The sequence below is a fragment of the Synchiropus splendidus genome, chromosome 1 (genome assembly GCF_027744825.2).
Source record: "Synchiropus splendidus isolate RoL2022-P1 chromosome 1, RoL_Sspl_1.0, whole genome shotgun sequence".
NCBI classification, from domain to species: domain Eukaryota; kingdom Metazoa; phylum Chordata; class Actinopteri; order Syngnathiformes; family Callionymidae; genus Synchiropus; species Synchiropus splendidus.
Genome location: NC_071334.1, coordinates 6669342 through 6689443, shown reverse-complemented (window position 1 = coordinate 6689443; position 20102 = coordinate 6669342). Strand labels below are relative to the sequence as shown.

The window sequence follows — 20102 nt, the reverse complement described above, 5'->3', positions numbered from 1 at the left end:
CAGGTGAAGCATTCACACCTTCCCCTCCACCCCTCCCCGACAACAAGCTCCTCCTTCAGGTGCCTTCACAGCGTCTGAGATATCTGAGTCAATCTGAGTGCTGCCAAATGTGGAGCGGTCGCCCACTGAGTGCAGCATGTTCCGTTTTATGATGGGAGAGTAAAAATACACCCGGCTCCTGGGAGACGGTCTCTATGGCAGCGGTTACTATGACGACAGGGGAAAAAAAAGGCTGCACGTGAAGTGATAGCTGTCATGAGACCCTGGTGGATTCACCCTCTCCAGCTCCTCACTCAGATTTTAATAACGGCAACGGGGACCATGTGAGGTGATATTGAAGGGAGGCTCTCAGCTGCTGGTGTGTGTGTTTGCATGCATTATGTATCTATTTTCCCGTCTTTCTTCGTGTCTCAAGCATCAACAATATCAATTATGAAGCACTGTGTGTGTGTGCGTGTGTGTCCACATGTGCCTCTGCAGAGTCAGTCTGCTCCGTCATGCTGTTTCCATAGCAGCAGCAGCAGCAGCCAACACTGCCAACCACACTCACTTCCAGTGTCTCTCAATTGATGCCGGCTTTTCCTCTTCCAGCTCTTTTAGCTGTGAATTGAAGAAGATCTGGTCTGAGTCTGCAAAAGTTTAGAAGTTTTGTTGCGGTGAACATCGGCTGTGACAATGTCCAGAGTGTTTTGTTTTTCTGGTTTTGAAACTTCAGTAATTGTCATTATTATTTGCTACAAAAAGCCAATATCATAAGAGAATTGCAAATAGGAAGTTATAGACTTAGACTTTCTTTATTGTCATTGCACAAAAACATATCACTCTATTATGGCAACGAAATTTCGGTCTGAGGCCTCCGGTTTCCAAAAACAAAACTATTTGTCCATAAATAAATATATATTAGATAAATACTAGTCCAGAAGATGTACAAATAAACAAATAATGATCGCTTCAATGCACAGTGTGACTGAATGATCACTATTTACAATCTTTCTGTTTTTAATTCCAGTCTGTTTTGCTGCTCAAAATGTATCCTACTTCTTTGCCTTTTCAAATAATCAAAGTTAAATTAATAAATAAAACAACATGGTATATTTTATTGCTATTGGTAGTTACTGTACTAGCACTATTACTATTATAGCTATTAATGTATGACTATTATTTCGCAATACAAAATAATATAAATCTATTATTAATTTACTCTTACATTTTTTAAACAAATTTTTGTTGCTGAAAAAAGTGATTTTATAATTTTTTCAATTTTTCAATTTGGGTTAAAAGTGATAAATATGCATCAATCTCCTTTTTTTGCAGTATTGTTGTTTTTACATTTTGAAACAATTAATCTGTGAATGCAGGTGAATAATTACATGTTCGTTTTAGGTTGGATGGATTTCTTAATTGAACTGAATTATTATTTTTGTTGTTGTTGTTTTGGGAAACCCATATAACTTTGCCCAGACTACTGTTTGTGAATATTCCTCCAGTGGCCCTGCTCTTTGGTTCCTCCATTGTTATGAATTCAAAGGCGTGCAATGGCATTGTAAAACTATAACTTTAAACTATATGTTTTATCTATTATATTTATATCACTTGTCCTTCATAGCTGTTGACATTTTTCTACAGTGTTTACAATGTGTTGCGTATGATCAAGAGAAAGAGCCAGAAGACTGGACTGAGCAGTAGAAACAGATCTGTTGGGTCAGGGAGTACGAAGGTCGGCACTGGCTCTGGCTCTGGGCTGCGACGTCATGCGCTTGATAAGAGGACGAATTAAAGTGATTTCACACCTTTGGTCATGGTCCCTGCAGAGGAGGCTCAGCCAATCAGCAGACAGATCATCACCAGTCACTGGGCTTCATCCTACACTGTGGCGCTTGAAAAAGGGCTGTGGGTTTCTCACCTTCAGAGTGGAGGTGTGTGTTTGAGAAAGCCTTAGTCAATTCAAAATGCTCCTCACCTTCACACGGTATTTAAAAAAGGTGTAAAAGCTTCCCTGTATTCTCCTGTAGTGACTCCACGACTCACACACATCCTTCTCAAGTCCTCATTCACCACATCCCTGACCCTCATTGGTTGTCATCCTCCTTGTCCAAGGCCAACGTTCTTGGTCCAACACATCTCCACTTGTCCAAAACATCCGGCCTTTCTCTCTAAACTTCTCCACATGAACTGTCCTTCTGGTAGACTCATTTTGGACCTCACCCCTTCTGGTTGACAACCTCTTTACCTTCATCTCTGACTCTATTAACTTTGCTATCTGAGTCTCTAAACCACTCGACCACTGCTGTTAAACTTTCACTCTTGCTTTTACTCAGACATCACACTCATCTCCACCCTGTCACCACTCTCTTCTTCACCTCCCTTCATCTCTGGATGATTGACCTCACATACTGCTCTGGTTTTGCCGCTACCTGATTCTACCTTCCAACTGTTGAATGTTCCTTTCTGATAGCTTTTGAACTCATCACCTGGGAACCTGATTTGGAGTGTTTTCACTCACTCAGTCATGTGGCAGCTGTTGACGTATAGTTACCTGCTAACAGGTCCCCACATTGTAGTAAATATTTCCTTCACATCAGATCAACATTGGTATCACATCACTGTTAAAACACAACCTAAATGTTTAGACAGGCACCAGACACTTCACATGTAGAAGGTGTCAAAACACAATCGCCACGTGTCTCTTTAAGACCTGTTAAGGCGTGTAAGGGGGCTGGAGGAGGATGAGATGATGCCATGAGTAAAGTTTTGGAGCTGTGATGTTTCCACAGAAACGATATCATCAACTGGCATCATAATTACACTGTATGAGTATGGCTTTAGCTTGACTGTTCGTCTGTATAGAAGCCACAGTCTGCAGTGGTCAGTGCCTTTCAAGGTTGATCCGAAAACAGGAAGTAAGTGTTTCCTTCCTACCTGCGGTGAGACGTCCTCTGTGAATGATGACCGCACCGTTAAAGGAGCTGGTCAACATCTCTACAATCGAATCACCTAGTTAAAGGTCAACTCTTTATTGGAATATAAAGTGCACTAACTGTCAGTTGTGGACGCCTCTGGAGTGTTAAGTTATCATGGGGTATCCCCTGAAGGCAGCGGTGGACTGGATGTTGTATTGATGCAATATGGAAATATGTCAAGAGTGGTCCACTTTCAAACTATCATTGATCATTACTGGGAACAGACGTGCAACGGTGACGTGTAACGTCCATCTTCATAACCAAACAGTGCTGAGACACCCTTTTTCTCACTCTTCTTTTCTATTGTTCTACTTTTGCTGTCAATCCAGCTCAGGAATGATGCATCATATGTACTGTGAGTGCATAGGTGGCCAGTAAATCCTTGCTGTCCGCACTGTATTGGTAACTGTGGACCATGTCCACGTGTCTTCAACCCGTGACAGCCTGGATACGTATTTTCCAGGCCACATTTATTCACACCAGGTAAACATGAGCATCTGAACAACGCTGTGGTGAATATATGGAGTTCTACAAGCTGTAAAGAGGTTAATCCTTGTCACATCAGAACATGGTCGAGTTTGTTTTCACCATCAGTCTTGGTGCTGGACCGTGTTTTTAGACTGGGTTCCGCAGCGATGCCATGGAAATCACTGACCTTTCTACAGCGCAGACTGCACCCCTGCAGCTGCAGCTTCTGGACTGCACGGCTTTACTGTGTTCAAAATCTGTATTTTCTCTGGCTGAAATACAGTGGGTGCAGCCAATATTCAGGTGTGCACATTACTATGGAAATAACTTTCATTTTTTATGTGCACATTGCAGGTGCCCTTGTTTAGTTTACAGCTTAGTATATATTAGTGATGGGTCGATGAGGTTTCATGAAACAGTGTCCTAGTTTTTAGAGGCCACCAGATGGCGCTGTATGCTGTAATATGTTTGAACTTGGAACAACTAATTCAATGAAACCTCACATCATTTCTAAACCAAGAGCGCCACCTAGTGGCCTCCGAAAATTAGCTTCATCAATCCTGCAATACTGTTTCATGATACCTCATCTACTCATTACTAGTTGTTATTATTATTATTCATTCATTTTGGCAGTCCACCAGATGGCACTGTCTGCTCTAGAGCCTTTGGCTTTGCCCAACCATTCATGTTATTTTTAAGCTGAAAGCGCCACCTACTGAGCTCTGAAAATCAGGACACTGTTTCATGAAGCCTCACCAGCCTGTCTCTACTACAAGCACGCGGGTCTTATCATGGATATATTCAGCAGGATTCAATGGTACTAATATTGTTCAGTGAGGCCGCTTTATGTCGGCTCTAGCGTTTATAGATATTTGAACATTATTATCGCGGGCCAACCCTCTAATCCAGATGCAATAAAGGAATCCGGCGACCGCCTGCTTGACACACACACACACACACACACACATGCAGCTAAAGGAGAATAAATCCTTGTCGGCCTCATTACGCTTCCCGTGAGCTCGACTGCGGCTGCTGGAGTATTGATTTTAATGGTTCAGGCCTTTTAGATAAACAGTCCCCGAGGAGCCGCGGTGTTTTTATCTGATCCCAGCGCCCGTGTCCTCACAAGATCATCTGCCTGTCGCCTGATTCCATCTTCACATACATGTTTGATAAAATCCAATCTCTTATCACTGCACTTGTTTTTCTGTCTCTGAGCTCCTGTTTGTGCACCGCTCACCTGTTTGAACATCATTGGTCATCACAGTTGGTGGATCCCAAGGAGGTTTATCAGGTCCTGGCTGCCAGTTAACTAAGTTGTTTTCCAGCTTTAGTTGATGTTGCAATTTTGTTCATTTCACTGAAAAGCAGCTGCAAAATCTTGAGTCAGAATGTCATTCTACTAAACAACTGGCCACTGTTCTACTCTGAAAGCTCAGTGCTGAAACACTGCGATAACTTTATCAAACGTCTTGAGAGGACATGAAGTTGTCAACAGCAAAATGAGAATTGCTGATGCAAAGTATGTCAGACTTCATTGACACAAATATGTTCAGAAAGACCAAGTGTGATCAAATAGTTTGTCAAAGAAAAATCCAGGTGAATATAGTGGTTGCATCAACAAAGCTTCTTCTCCGGGGTGTTTGGCACTATGAACTTGTCCAGGGAGATCTACTTTACTAGGCCTCGACGCATGTTTTCATATATCCCACGGTGGTCTCATGTTATTTATCCCAAACCCAAAGGTGGATTCCTTCCCAATAAATTCCAGGTTTATTCTTCATGATTCTATTTTTCTCATAGAACTTTGGTTCCTTTTTGGTTTGTGTTGTAAGGTCTGTTAAGGCTCGGATCATTTTCTCAAATAAGCCATTCCTTCTAGCGGGTCAGTGAACCACTTCCATGAGGGTAAATTCCTGGATTGAATGATATGATTTGGCCTGCTGTCTGAGCTCCTGATAGAGAGAGCAAGCTCAGAACTAAAGGGCCACACTTGACTCTGATTGGATGGATGGTGAGGGGGTGAGAATTGGCACAAGAGAAGTGGAGGGAAAAGTAGAGCTCCTCAGCAGACACTGATAGAAGTCAGATCAACATCACACATGCCACTTTCAGGTCAGCAGATGTGGGGTGGTTTGAGACTGAAATCCCTGGTGAAATTTCTGCCGCACTTTACAAGGTCGTATTCCAACAGCGAGAAGTTCAATGCTAGGTTTTATTATGAACTTTTTGCTTGTTAAAAAAAACAATAAATTTCGTTGTACTTCAATATTTTTAACTGGTTCACAGTAAAATTGATTCATTTTAGTTAAAAAATAAATCACCTGATCTTAAACCAGGAACCTTTGGAAATATGTGGCTGTGCACTAACCACTAACCTCCAGCAAAGTCAAGTGTTTGTGAGCTTAAAATGCTCAACGTTTGTCATACAAATAGGTGTTGGCAGTCCTGCTGAATATCGGACCGACTTGTCTTGTGTTTACTTCCGTCTGAGTGACGCTTTTCAGAGCCCTCCCACTTTAGATCCTCTTAAATGCTGGATGGTTCTCAGAAGGCACCAAGGATCGGAGAGTCCCGAATGGCACCGGTTCCCAAACCAGAACTGTGTTAGTGAGAAAGGCCTTCCACAGACACAGTGCCATCCGCTGTAGCCAATTCCTCTTGTTAAATTTGTGCACATTTTAAAACAAAATTGCTACAAGAAAACTAAAAATAGACAAAGCAGATGTGGGAGCTTCTGCAACACGAATGGCGCCTTTAATGGTGAGAATAGGTGTGTTTCTGGACACTCATGGATCAGCGGTTTTGATGAGTTGATAACTACCACTGTGACAAATGAATCGCACGTTTCAGAACTCCATTCTTTCAAAAAAGCGTCTTAAACTCAGTCAGTCTACAATTTATGGACTGTAGTCAAATGTAGAACGAAAAGTTAAAGGAGGAATAAAGTCACCACTAAGGTCCCCCTTTCTGCTCTCCACAGTCCAGTGTCTGGAAATGACCACGAAGCGGAAGCTGATCGGACGGCTGGTGCCCTGCCGATGTTTCCGAGGGGAGGAGGAGGTGATCTCGGTGCTGGACTACTCTCACTGCAGCCTGCAGCAGGTGCCCAAGGAGATCTTCAGCTTCGAGAGAACTCTGGAGGAACTCTACCTGGATGCCAACCAGATCGAGGAACTACCAAAGGTAAACCTGACTCCAAAGTAAGGCCACCAGTGACACTTGAAAGACTGGTCAGGACCCACTTCTCCAGTCCACATTAGAGGGAATTGTTTTTATCTTTAGAATGCAATTTTGCAATCTTTTTTAGAATGTATAAGCAAATGTATTGTCGACTGAAAAACAGGTCCTGGCGCTTAAGATAGTGAATTGACCTGGTCTCTTGAACTGGTCATTTATGTTGTCAAAAGGAAAACTGTGACAGACATGGAGGAAAGTACAAATCATCAAAGTCACTTATGTTCATTGCATGAGTGTTTTCTGTGCTGGAATGATCCAATTTCACCTAATTTATTGAAGTTAAGTACTAATTTATTTTCTGCATTACATATTCTGTTGTGGTTGATGGTCTGTAGTGAAGTGTAGTTTTTAAATTCTTTGATCTTTAATTTTTTTTGGTGTGTTCCCGGTGTTATCGCTGCCTTGATATTGTCTCTTGAGGGACCTGGATGAGTTCAGAAACCCGCTCAACAACGCAGCCATTAAAAAACACTAGTCTGATATTAGATGCAAACTTTTATTTCCAAACCCGAATCAAACAAGAACTGCATGTTGGATCCATGTTGTGCTAACATACTACGATGGGCTCTGTATCCTCTGTGGTTGAGGTGCGGCTGCGCGAGCTTCAGCTACGCAGCGGACGTAAACTGCTCTTATATGAAGATAGTCCAATAACATTATATATATCGAGTGAGAAGTGCAACTGTGTGTGACTTCCTCGTTCTTTGTCATTGTTTGTGGTGAATACAACCAACCTGATATCAGTGGTGTATTTGAGGATGTGATTTGTTGGTTTAAGAAGACAGCATTACCTCCATGATAGCAACTGTTAGCATGGCTGCTAAGCTAGCAAACCGTGATAACATGGCACATGACATCCTCAAATGTTTTGTTGTGGTTTAATGCTGCAGCATTATTAAGATAGTTCAACTCTGTCAAACTAAGTCAGGCTGAGATGATGCTTATAGACTGATTGATGTTTTCTTTCCAAGTTGTAAGGCACATAGAGGATCAGATCTTGGAGGGACCTCGCCAGCAGGTGTCCTGCAGACTTATCCCAAGTGTTTTAGATGGAGGTTAAGATTTCAACCAGATGGTGCGGGGAGGAAATAAGGACCCCACAGGGAAACCACACAACACTCCTCCCAGAGAAGCGACGCCTGCATTTGTATTTCATGGCCGGACCAGGACGGATATTAGGTCCTTCGTGGCTGCATTGCTGAGCTTTTTGCCCTCATCGGGTCCTGAGGGAGGTTTCACCAAAATCAAAATGCTGCTCAACATCCTTTCATTAAATCAGGGGGAATTACAGGTGCTGTTTATACCACTCTTTTTATTGACTTCCTGTCCCGGTTTAAAGGAGCTGAGTTTCTAAATTTAGCCGGCGTGTCTAATAGGACTGAGTGAGTGACAATCTGCTCAGCCTCGCGTGTTTGTGCCAAGATTATATAAATGCTAATAAGGGTACACAGCCTTTATGTTGGTGATTCGGAGGGTTCCTAAAGTGCGTGTGTGTGTGCGCGAAAGCAAGGCTTGTTCGTGAGTCACGCGGCCCGCAGGCTCACAGCAGCTTTTTCACCCGCTGAGCTCTCTCATTCCAAACCCAACAACAGATTCGATGCGGCTCGTACGGAAGCAGGTCAATAAATTGTACAGAATCGCTGGATTGGGAAGCTTCTATTAGGGAAATCGTAAAACAAGTGTTCACAATGAGACTACATTCTTTTGTTTTATGACCTTCGAGCAAACGGCAGCGGCGTCTGGTGATAACATTTGGGAGTTGAGAGGTGATGAAACGGTTCCCTTAATACTTTTTGCCATGGAATAAAAGCTCTGAACCTTATTTCGCGGTTTTCAAGTTTGACGTCAGATAAAAAAATGTGTGCTTGTAGCAGTGGCGCAGCTGTGTAGTGGTCAATGGTGGCAACTCTCCCCAAAAATGTTCTCCATTTATCACCTGCGTGGCATTGGTGCTGGTCAGGCGAGTGTTTAGCCTTAACTGTTGTTCAAATAACCCACGTTTCATCCATGTTAGATAGACAGAGGTGGTAATTTTGCATTTCATTTTTTTCCTTCTTTGTGCTGGAAGATTATGCTGTGGAGAATGTAGATTCACTTTTCTCATGCTGATTTCCAGTCTGAACAATGATCGGTGGTTCATAAAAAATAGAATGTTGGCTTGAAGCATAGTGGAGGTCCAGTATGAGTACAGCAGAATAGGCCAATATCGATGTGACTGCCAACAGTGGTATCAGTATTGGGACATCCCTACTGATAACTTATTTATGATACTATGTTCAACACTTGGTCTTTATATTAAGGAACATCATTACATCGTCGTGTCCGACATGCAAAGCTGTCACAGACGTTAAAAGCTAATGTGAGCGGTCCAAGTAGCAGTTGAAAATATAGAAAATAACAGTGGATTTTAGTCAGTTTCCGTGTGTGTTTGTTAGTGGTCAGGTACCAGTGGTGTTTGTATATAGAGCATTTGAGTGCTTGTTTGAATTGCTCCTCAGGGGCCGCCATCTTGGTGCGAGGTCCGCGTCACTCATGCAAAAACACTTTTGGTGTTTGACACTTTCTTTTCCGTCTTTGTTGTTTCCATAGCAACTCTTCAACTGCCAAGCCTTGAAGAAGCTGAGCATGCCAGACAACGACCTGTCCAACCTGCCCACCACCATCGCCAGCCTGGTCAACCTCAAGGAGTTGGACATCAGCAAAAACGGTGAGACAGCGGAAGACGGGGAAAACTGTGGTGATGTTCCATGTCATTTCATGAAAAGTAGGTTTTCATCTATCTTCAGAATGAGCAACTGAGTTCCTTAATGACCCTGGTCCCCCATTTGAGAGAGGCTAGTTGAGCTGGAGGCATCTGGGGAGCGAAAAGTCTTGCCCTCTGTACTGCATGAAAAAAATACATGTTGGATGGTGAAGACTAATGAGAGGATGTGGCTTGAAATGCAATGTAGGACAAGAATCTAACAACATTTTAATGCCAAGAAAAGTTTTTTCAGTTGAACTGTGTGTGATCACATTTTGGCGAATGTTAACTCTCCATATCAAAGTGTGACAGAAGTACAGTGGATGGGAGCTCATTAGGAGCAGACCCGTCTAACGCCCGCCAAAAATAAAACTACATTTGAGATGCTAAAATGATGGCTATTTCCCTCACAGGTATCCAGGAGTTTCCAGACAACATCAAATGCTGTAAAGGTCTGTCAGTGGTGGAAGCCAGTGTCAACCCCATCACCAAGTGAGTGAACATATTGATGCACAGTAGATCGGCAAAATGTCCTTCCTGTCCTCTGTCATGTAACATCCGAAGCACGAGAGAGCGGGGAAATCTTTACTGTAGATGTGTGTGTGCGTGTGTGTTCGCAGCGATGAGTCATCTTGCAGTTGCTTCTGTTACAGTTGTTATAGTAACAAGCTTTAAGTCAACAACGGAGGGTCTTCAAGGACACCCTCTTTCTTTTTTTTTTGGCCGTTCCGATTGCCTTTTTTACTCACCTCTTTTCCGTTTCAGACTCCCAGATGGTTTCACGCAGCTCCTGAATCTGACCCAGCTCTTTCTCAACGATGCCTTCCTGGAGTATCTGCCGGCCAACTTCGGCAGGTAAAAGACCCCTCGTCTTTGAATTGTTTGGTGGTTTTTGTTCAAAGTGAATCCGAGTGTAAAAGTTTGCTGTCTTAATGTCAGACTCTCCAAACTACGGATCCTGGAGCTCAGAGAGAACCATCTGAAGACGATGCCAAAGTAAGTGTGTGCCATAATTCAATTGCACGTGTTGCTGTTGTTACATTTGTCGACGTACATTTTGGAAGTTTGGCGTGCGATTAATTTGGCCTGTCGACATTCTCTGCTCGATGCTGCTGGGCGATTCACTTGTCCAAGTCACTGGTGGCTCTGAGCATCCTTTAACGGGACTCACTTTGCTCTTTGCCATTTATTCATGTGGAATCTGCCATTTCCAAGGAGACAACAGGACTCTTGAAAGGAACCAGGAAGTGACTGCAAGACCACTTCAAGTGTGAGAGTGTGATGCTGAATACATCCCGTCGAAAGACAACCAAGGGAATAAAAAAATCTAACAGATCAGAGTCCTAAAATTGCTACAGTGGTTTTGTCACTCCTGATATTCTGATCATTATTTATTGTACATTATGACTAGTCATCGAAAACGTATTAGCTACATAATGAAAGTGGGCTCCATTCCCTTTTTTTAGAGGCTGTTTCAGAACATGAGCAGTGTAAACCCCATTTCTGATCATTCGAGCTGAAACATCCTCATACTCTTTTACTTATTTAAAGATCGCTGTCTGATGGAGCAGGTCCACGTGTTAGAACTGAATCATTCATCTGGGATCCTCCATGCCAGTATTTTTGTGAGTCAACTGAGGCTCAATTGGTTGGAGACCAAGGTCACCAAATAGTACCGGGATTCTCAGTCATGCAAGCAATGAATCTGAGAAGAGGTTTGGCGCGAATGAGTTACGAATCCTCTCAATCGGCTGAGTTAACGCACTATTAATGGCAGATTAATCACACATTTGGTATCTGTTCTGAATGTAACTTAAGGGAACATGTTATCAACATGTTATGTTGTTGGAGTAAACAAATGTTTACATGATGAAAGCATTATTAGCAGCTCTGGTGTGGTCTTCTTTTGAGTTACATTTAAAACACATACAAAGTGCCATTCATTTGCCAGGAATCGCACGTTAACTGAGCTGTAGTGATTCATTGTGATTCAACATGTTAATCTTGCCCTAGTTTTGCGGCTACATATTGGCCTTACACGTTAAACTTGGGCAGGGTTGAACTGCCTCATGACTGTTGTGTTACTGTCTCTCTATTTTTTAAATTCATTCTGAAGATACTGTGTAAAATCGACTCATCTAAAACTGTCTCATTTGCCTAGTTAAAAAGCAAGAACCATTCATATGGATTGCGAGGCAGAATTGTAATGAAGCGTATCTACTGTCAGTTTTAATGTTAAACCGGGTCAACAGTCTGAGCAACTCCGGTCTGCTCTGCACTGCAGAACAGTTCACTCTATAGTGACCCACTTTCTCACTCATAAGAACCCACGTCTAAGACTTGTTGATCTCATGATCTAGGTTCAAGCGGAATCGTCCTCATACTCATGTGTCATGTGTCACATTTGTGATCGTCACTAAACTAATGGGAAACGTTCTCCACAAATGGAAGGCAGAATCTTGTCATGGAATGGGAAATCTTTGTGTGAATTTAAAGGCTAAGCTCCTGTCATTTCTTCATTCAATGAGAAAACTCAACATGGTCGTCTTGCTCACCTGGTGGATGGTTTTAGCTCCACTCCTGCAAACACGCAGCCAGAGTGATGCTTCAGTGTCCTGTTCTCAGGTGTGAAGCTAAAAACTATATTTATCGCCTGCAGGTGCTTTCAAAGTGGGATAGCACATTCATAGCCAGAGCTGTTCGAGGTCAATTGTTTAAAGCAGCTCATCTGCAGCGTAATGTGTGACAGCGTTTATGCATGTTTTCTTCCACAGCTGCACAATTATCCTATGATTTTATGGACTCCACTTTAGTGACTATGCAGTTAAAATGTTTTAACGCCTCCAGAGATTATTCAGTTGTCAGGTCCTTGCGCACCAGGCACTTATTTTTTGTGCAAATATTTTGCATGTTATTTATTTTTTGCGAACCTAGTTCAATGAGCAAAATTACAGCTTTTATTTTTTCATATTGAGGTATATTTTTTGAAGTTTTTCTTGTGACAACCGCACATCCGACCAATGGGAACGCTCATTGTTCACACGTCACATACCAAAACAGTCAACGACATCAGTGCAGTGGTGTAGGTACTTATGCAGAGTGGTGTGTCTTCCTTCCCATGATCCCTTGTGAGTTCCATGGACCACCAGTGTATATTGGGGTGAGGTTTCAGCCCTCTAACACTGTAGCTAACTCCTCAAACATAGCATGTTGATGCCAAATACATGTTGATGTGTTTAAGAGACAGTGGCTTCTACGTGTTTAGTCATTTTTATTTAATTTTCATTCTACCATCCATCCATCTATCATCATCCGCTTATCTGTTGCCAGGTCGCGGGGGGAGCAGTTTCAAAAAGTCACGCCAAACCCCCTTTTCCAGCAGCTCTGACTGGGGGACCCCGAGACCCTCCCAGGCCAGTGAGGAGATATAGTCCCTCCACCCGGCCCCACCTGGTCTCCTCCCAGGTGGCCCTGCCTGAAACACCTCCAATGCCCCGACCACTTCAACTGACTCCTCTCAGCAGCGGCTCTACTCCGAGTCTCTCCCGAGTGACAGAATTTCTCACCCTATCTCTAAAGGAGATGCCTGCCACCCGTCAGTGAAAACTCATTTTAGCAGCTTGTATCTGGGATCTCGTTCTTTCGGTCATGAAACACAGCTCATGACCATAGATGAGGGTCGGGATGAAGATCAGTTGTCCATTGGCTCAGCTCTCTCTTACACACAGTAGTGCTGTAGCGCTACTACAATACAACCTCCAAATCCCTCACGCCTTCACTCATTTTCATTCTTTGTATGTTATAATTTTAAAGTGATTCGGTGTGTTATTTTTTTTAAATTAACTTTTTTGGGGGCAGACATATTGTCTTATATGATGTCATACTGGGTGTTTCTTTTCGTTTATTACATAGATTTTTTTAAATTCCTGTCCAAATGCAGTGCCTTTTTATCATATTGTTTTTTTACTATATATATATATATATATATATATATATATATATATATATATATATATATATATATATATATATATATATATATATATGTATATATAATATAATATAATATAATATAATATTATAGTTACCGTTTTCATCATATGGTTATGACAGTTAATTCACCAATGGTTTGTTTAATTATGTTTATGCCTCAAGGGTCATTTTGAAAATAATACAACTATTTTAAATTGTCTTGTCATGGTCATTTGAGTGACTAACGCTGATATGTGTGTGTCCTCAGGTCCATCCACAGACTGACCCAGTTGGAGCGGTTGGATCTGGGTAGCAACGAGTTTTCTGACATGGTGAGCAACTTTGGCTAACATGTTTTGATCAGAATATGACGCAGCTCTCGTGAAAAAAAATTGAAGGGAGACCCATGAGCTGCTTCATGCTCTGACGGTCCAGTGTTGAATTTCTCTGGTGATCATGGGAAGGCTGAATGAAGTACTCCTCCTCCACTCCGTCCGCTCCTGTTTATGACTTGCATAACGTTGAGGAGTAAAGTCAGGTTAAACCTGGTCAACTTTCCGAGCTAGTCATGTATGAGCTGAATTCACTCTCTGTCGGGTTTAGTTGAGTGAAGTAGTCACCTGCATCCTGAAATGGGACAGTTGGAATAAAAGATGTGGGATAGAAGTACACATTCGTTCATTCAAGATTGGGAGTCATGCGAGCATCATGGGTTTGCAGCTGCCTGCAGCCCTCTGGTGGTCGGAAATGTTACCACAGACATGAAAAGTTCCTGTAGCTTTTGAACTTGGATGGGGATGAGACAGTTTGTGGTGCCAACGGCTCCTCAGGTCTTCACCACTTGGACACAATTGTAGCTGCATGCAAAGCTTTATAACTCAGTATTGCTCACGTTTCAGCCGGAAGTATTGGAACAGATTCACAACCTGAAGGAGCTGTGGATGGACAACAACTCGCTGCAGTCCATACCAGGGGTGAGCATGAACGCAGAAGGTGTTTGTGTTCGTGATCAAGTGTTGAAGCTCTGGCTCCACAGTCCATAGGGAAGCTCCGGCAGCTACGCTACTTGGACTTGGCAAAGAATCGTATTGAGACTTTGGACATGGACGTCTCCGGCTGCGAGGCCTTAGAAGATCTGCTCCTCTCCTCCAACATGCTGCAGCGTCTCCCGGACTCCATAGGTGAACCAGGGTTCTGCTCATAGAGCACACATCGACGTAGTGGTCACAAATATTTTTGTTGTTAGCTGGTGATGTATGATCCATACGTGGATCCAGTGGCACTGAAGTGGAGCGTCTTTTCTCTGGGCAGGAATGCTAAAGAAGCTGACGACGCTGAAGGTAGACGACAACCAGCTGAACTCACTGCCAAACAGCATCGGGAGGTAAACGCCCACAAACTCACAACAACAACAAGCAATAACATCCTGGTAGATTGGATTCTTCTTCCGGCTCCCAGAGACATTTCCTTTCTTGTAGAGCTGTTGTTTTTCGACAATTCTCTTGTTTGCTGCTGATTGTTGGTTTGTTGTGACGCTAGCTGATGATGGGGGGGTTTGTGTGTTGTGTTTGCTGCGGTGCCCTGGCGTTAGTGCGAAGCCCAAGCACGGGTGAGTAACATTTGTGCATCCGGGTCATGTTCGGAGGCAGAGTGTGCTCAGAGCTTCTGTCGCAGATACAAACCCAGAGAACATTTCTGAATGAAAGCAAAGGCTCCAAAAACTTTTTTTTTTTTTCGATTATTTGGACTTGAATCCTGGACACACAAACGTAAAAGGATTACAGCAATGTTTAGAGTATAATCCATCACTTGGCAGATTAAATTATTGTAATCTGATTCGTTTCAGGGGGAAATAACACTGAAGTCCCCGGAAGCATGGCTGGAATACACAGTCAAATATTCCTCACTGTTGGAAAAAGTTGGATTATAATCTCATGCAGCCATTAACGTGATGGATTATACTGTTAATCCAGCACAAAGATGCCAACAAGCATCTTTGACTTTGTATCTGGCGCTCTGACAAACCCTTTGTTTCACTGAACAAGTCCACGGTGTTAGATGGAATAAGTGAAATCTCCTTAGATTGACTTGTGATTCCTTGTTTATCCTCATTTGTCCATGATAAATGCACTCAAGTCTGAGCTTTGTGTTCTTTACAAGGAAGGGATGAGATGATTCAACACGCGTGCGACACAAAACCAAGTGGGGGAAATAAAAATCATGATCGCAGGATTGAAGAGAGTGACAGGTCGCAGTTCACTGATGATGTAGTGATTTGTGGTGAGCGTCAGGAGCAGGCGGAGGACAAGTCGGAGAGAAGAGAAGTGAAAGTCAGAGAATGCAAAAACAAAATACATGAATTAGAGGGAGGCTGGAGGAAGAATGATGTGGAAACGGTTCACATATTCGGGATCAGTCATTCTGAGTGAAGTGCAGAAGGGTGGTGAAGAAGAGCATGCAGGCAGGGTGGAACCGACAGAGACAACTTCATGAGTAGAACCACGAGTAAATGGGAGCTTCATCTCACAGTAGAAGAAAACGACACACATTACTATTCATGGTTTTCTGTTGCGTTTGTTTTTGCTGTATGTACATGGACTTAAACAAATCAATTTCTCTGTTCCGTGTCGTTGCTTTTACTTGACATTATTACGTTGAGGTTGTTAACCAGGGCGACATTGAAGTCGCTAAACATTTAGACATATTGAGTGTTGTGCTGCTACTTTTTAATAAAACAAAGCCTGTGAAGTAACTCCCTTACAGTAATATCCCTTCTTAACATTCCTCTCTTCTCCTCTTCCCTCTCTTCTCAGACCGTATGGTGGCCCAGATGGTCCAGGTCTCCAGGAACAGTAGTAGCAGACTGATACAATGTTTAGAATGACACCACACAAATGTGAAACCCTTGTCTCATTAGCATTAGCCTGCTGTTACTGTTCACTGAGGCCAAGGACGGTAGTTAGAAGAGGATCATGAGGGAGGGCGGGGGGTTGGGCTGGGAGGGCCTGTGGCAGGGTGCGATCCATGTTGGAGAATCTCACTAACAAAGTATAGGTAATAGAGTCGGATTCTTCAATGTGTCTCCATCTGTGTCACCATGACAACCGCCTATAAGATCATGCTTAACACGCTGGAGGTTTCCTGTGTCTCTGTGTCACTCTGCTCAAACCGCTCCACCTTTCTCTTGAACTTGATCCTGGACAGGATTGACTGATCAAACAAGGGCCGTGTGAAGCTTTTTTTTAAAACAGTGGATGTCATTTTTTTGGTCACGTTACTTTGTTTTTGATTCTAAATAAGGCCACATTTATTCTGTCCTCTGATGCATGACTTTGTTCTCTGTGCTTTTTATTGACTTTGAGTTTTCATGCTTTTTTTCTTTTGGCGGCATTGTCCAACAGCCTTTCAGTTTATTTATTTTGATTATTATTTTTTTTGTTTTTTATTTCACTGGTTTGTACAATCATATGAACAGTTTTTAAGATTTTTTTTAATTATTAATTCATTATTTGATTTTTGAAGCTGATTTTTTTTCTTTCCAAATATTTTGTGCTTTGATGCCACGTTTATTTTATTTATTATTTTTTGAAAGTACCGCTCTCTTTCATATAATATTACTACTGCATATTATTAAACGAAATAATACGAATATAGTGATATTAAATACGGGGACCAAGTGTATTTTAAATTGATTTTTTACTTTAATTTGTCACTCTGATGATGTGTTTCTTTTCATGTTTTGTTTTACAATTTTTTGTTTTTAAATATTCTTTTTTAGTTTTAAGGATCAAGGTTAAAATTAGTTTTCTATTTTTTATCAGTCATTCCAACGTTCAATCTCCTTTGTCTGATTTTTTCCCCCTATTTTAAGCTGTTGTTAGCAATGCTAATCATTAGCATTTATGTAGCGCTTCTTTTAATTCCCTGCTCCCCTTTCTGACACCGCTGTCACCAAAGGTGAACTTTAAAAAGGAAATCTTCACATGGCCCTTTATTTTTACACCATGTGCTGAGTAAAAACCGAAGCATCCCTGCATCATTCCGGGCATGACGTAGTGCTCTTTAGTCATATTGTTTTCAAGGGAACCTGAAACATTGGTTCACAGTCGGTTAAAATGACAAACCAAAAATCTTCAAAACTCAATGTACAATTCCTTCATCAAACAAGGGAGATCCAAGGGTTTGAGTGCAGAACTGGACGAGCGCAGACAACCTCCACATGCCTGTGTAGCTAAGAGGCTGTGTCCACCCTCGTGTGGTGAGCTTTGTCACTCCATCCCTGGTCTTGTGTGCCTCCTCCTCAGCCTGTCTCTGTTGGAGGAGCTGGACTGCAGTTGTAATGAGCTCGAGTCGTTGCCCCCCACCATCGGCTACCTGCACAGCCTGCGGACCTTTGCTGCTGATGAGAACTTCCTGACAGAGCTTCCCCGTGAGGTGAGAAGAAGCACCCATGATAAGGAGTTTTGACTGCCAGGAGTTTGGATTTAAACAAGTGACAGTTTGCAGAGTTTATTATATGTGTAAGAGTTTTTCAAACCATCAGACAGTCCAGGTTGGAAATGACTTACGGGTGAGATCATTGAACACGTCATGTCGGGAGTCATCTCTTAGGATTGGATCGAGGATATAGCGTCACTGCTTTTGCAGATGATGTAGTTTGGTGAAGTGGCTTGAACGTTCACCTGTCATGGTTTGAAGCAGCTCCAAGGAAGGATCCGCTCCTCTGAGTCTGAGACCGTGGTTCTCTGTCATAGAAGGGTTGAGATCCATCCCTTGGAGGAGGAGTTGAAATATCTTGGGGTCTTGTTCAGAGAGGGATAGATAGAGCATGAGATGCCCAAACCCCAAATTCTCCATTTACCTGTCGTGTGTGTCACCTGTGTTTTGGTATGACGGTAGTATAAAACACAACCCTCACACTTTGTACTTTTCACCTTTGCATCCAGGCGAACATGAATTATGGTCTGATGAATGTGTCTTCCCAGATCGGCAACTGTAGAAACGTGACGGTGATGTCGCTGCGCTCCAACAAACTGGAGTTCCTGCCCGACGAAATCGGACAAATGACCAAACTGAGAGTCCTGAACCTGAGCGACAACAGGTCCGTACGCTGGTTGTCTTCACTCTGTTACGTGATGAATTCTGCAGCCCTCATGCAGTGGCTTTTGAGTAACATATTCATTGATATGATAATATTCTTAACTTTTGGATGGAAATGATCGGCAACAGTGACTCACCTGGACCTGTTGCGAATGCAAGCTTTTTTTGGTTCCATTTGTGAACCAACTTTCCAGGTTCCGATTCAGTTCTTTTCCATTGTGAACATGCCGACCAGTTCAAATTTGCTAGCAGAAACCACAACAGCCTCAGATCTGTCTGACAAGACACTGTGTGGGCGCACTTCTTAGTTGCCGACCCGAGTTGGATCTCTGACCTACCGATTACAGAATTCTTTTTTAAATAATACAGAATAAAAAACGTGGCTCCGATGGTCAACTGGCAGCTCAGTGATCCCATGGGCTCAACCCTTCATTTCATCGTCTATTTGTTTTTGTAGTATTACACATGTCAACTGAATGGTATCTCCAGCAGTTGAGGTAAAAAATTGCTTTGGCAGGGTTAGCTACATTTGTGCCTAGCGACTCTGCCGGTGTCAGTTTGGGGCGTTGACCACGACGGTTTTCCTGGCCTCACTTGTGTACACAGGTACATAAATAAACAAGTGTCCACAGGCTTCTCGTGTCATTCCTGTGGTTGTTCTCCCGTCATTCCCTTTGCCGTCTGGCTCTCAAACCAAGAGACTGATTTATAACCAGTGACATAATCAGAATGGGAAAACCTTCATGTCTCGTGGGCAAATCTCTACATCCCACATCAGTTTAAGTGAAAAAGACTTTTCACGTCTCTTAAATCCCGCATTAAAAAACTAGAGTGGCAAAAATGCAGAAATGTTCGTCTTCCTGTCTTAGTGAGGAGCGCCATTGACACACATTAGCATAACCCTTTCCCCAGCCTCTCCCCCTAAACCTAACCATCTCAAGGAAATGGCTAAACTTTACCTTCACTCTGAACCAAACTCAAACCCAATTATAATAACCTCGGCACTTTGTAGTTTTTACCCTCAGAGTGAGACTTGACAAAGTGAGAACCGGCCAAAATGTCCTCACACATGCTACTAATCTATGAGTCATTTCAGCATCACACACCAGTAGAACACTTTGTCAATGACCACTCTGGTTCTGCTCCTGCAGCCAGCAGTTACTATGGGAATGGATGAGTGTGTTGCCATGGTAACCTGGCTCAGCAGCCTGTACAGTTGCGTGGGAAACATCTCTGTTCAACTCTCCCTCCCTGTCTCTCTCTCAGGTTGAAGAATTTGCCGTTTACCTTCACAAAGCTGAAGGACCTGGCAGCTCTCTGGCTCTCTGACAATCAGGTATCTCTCACGCTCCGCGCCCACGTTCGCATCTACATGCTGCGCTTTAATAAATCAGCTTCCCCCAACATCGATCTGAAAGACACTCTAGATGAGCGCTGTTTATCGCATTGTTTGACCACAACATTTCCATCATCTGAAACGAATTCTCAATGCTGTTTTTTAAATTGAATATTATATTTCCCTCCATTTATAGATAAATATGATACTATTTATTTCACTTGACTAGGATTTAATGCAGTAAAAATTGAAGGACAGTGCAGGAGTAAAAATCTTTTTTAAT

At 42.6% G+C, this 20102-nt stretch overlaps 1 protein-coding gene across 6 annotated transcripts in view; it reads left to right on the top strand.

The window, feature by feature from the left end:
- The window catches only part of lrrc7 (leucine rich repeat containing 7), a 105626-nt gene that overhangs the window by 59902 nt on the left and 25622 nt on the right, over window positions 1–20102 (top strand). For 4 of the 6 annotated variants that reach the window (XM_053854686.1, XM_053854684.1, XM_053854687.1 and 1 more), the window contains 13 exons: window positions 6412–6614; window positions 9258–9375; window positions 9825–9903; window positions 10177–10266; window positions 10351–10407; window positions 13652–13715; window positions 14283–14357; window positions 14420–14564; window positions 14695–14767; window positions 14975–14992; window positions 17688–17817; window positions 18369–18484; window positions 19750–19819. In XM_053854686.1, coding sequence (XP_053710661.1) covers window positions 6426–6614; window positions 9258–9375; window positions 9825–9903; window positions 10177–10266; window positions 10351–10407; window positions 13652–13715; window positions 14283–14357; window positions 14420–14564; window positions 14695–14767; window positions 14975–14992; window positions 17688–17817; window positions 18369–18484; window positions 19750–19819 — 1224 coding nt within the window. In that variant the 5' untranslated portion in view covers window positions 6412–6425. The remainder of the gene's footprint in view (window positions 1–6411; window positions 6615–9257; window positions 9376–9824; window positions 9904–10176; window positions 10267–10350; window positions 10408–13651; window positions 13716–14282; window positions 14358–14419; window positions 14565–14694; window positions 14768–14974; window positions 14993–17687; window positions 17818–18368; window positions 18485–19749; window positions 19820–20102) is intronic. The other 2 variants (XM_053854688.1, XM_053854685.1) reach the window with 1 other exon arrangement.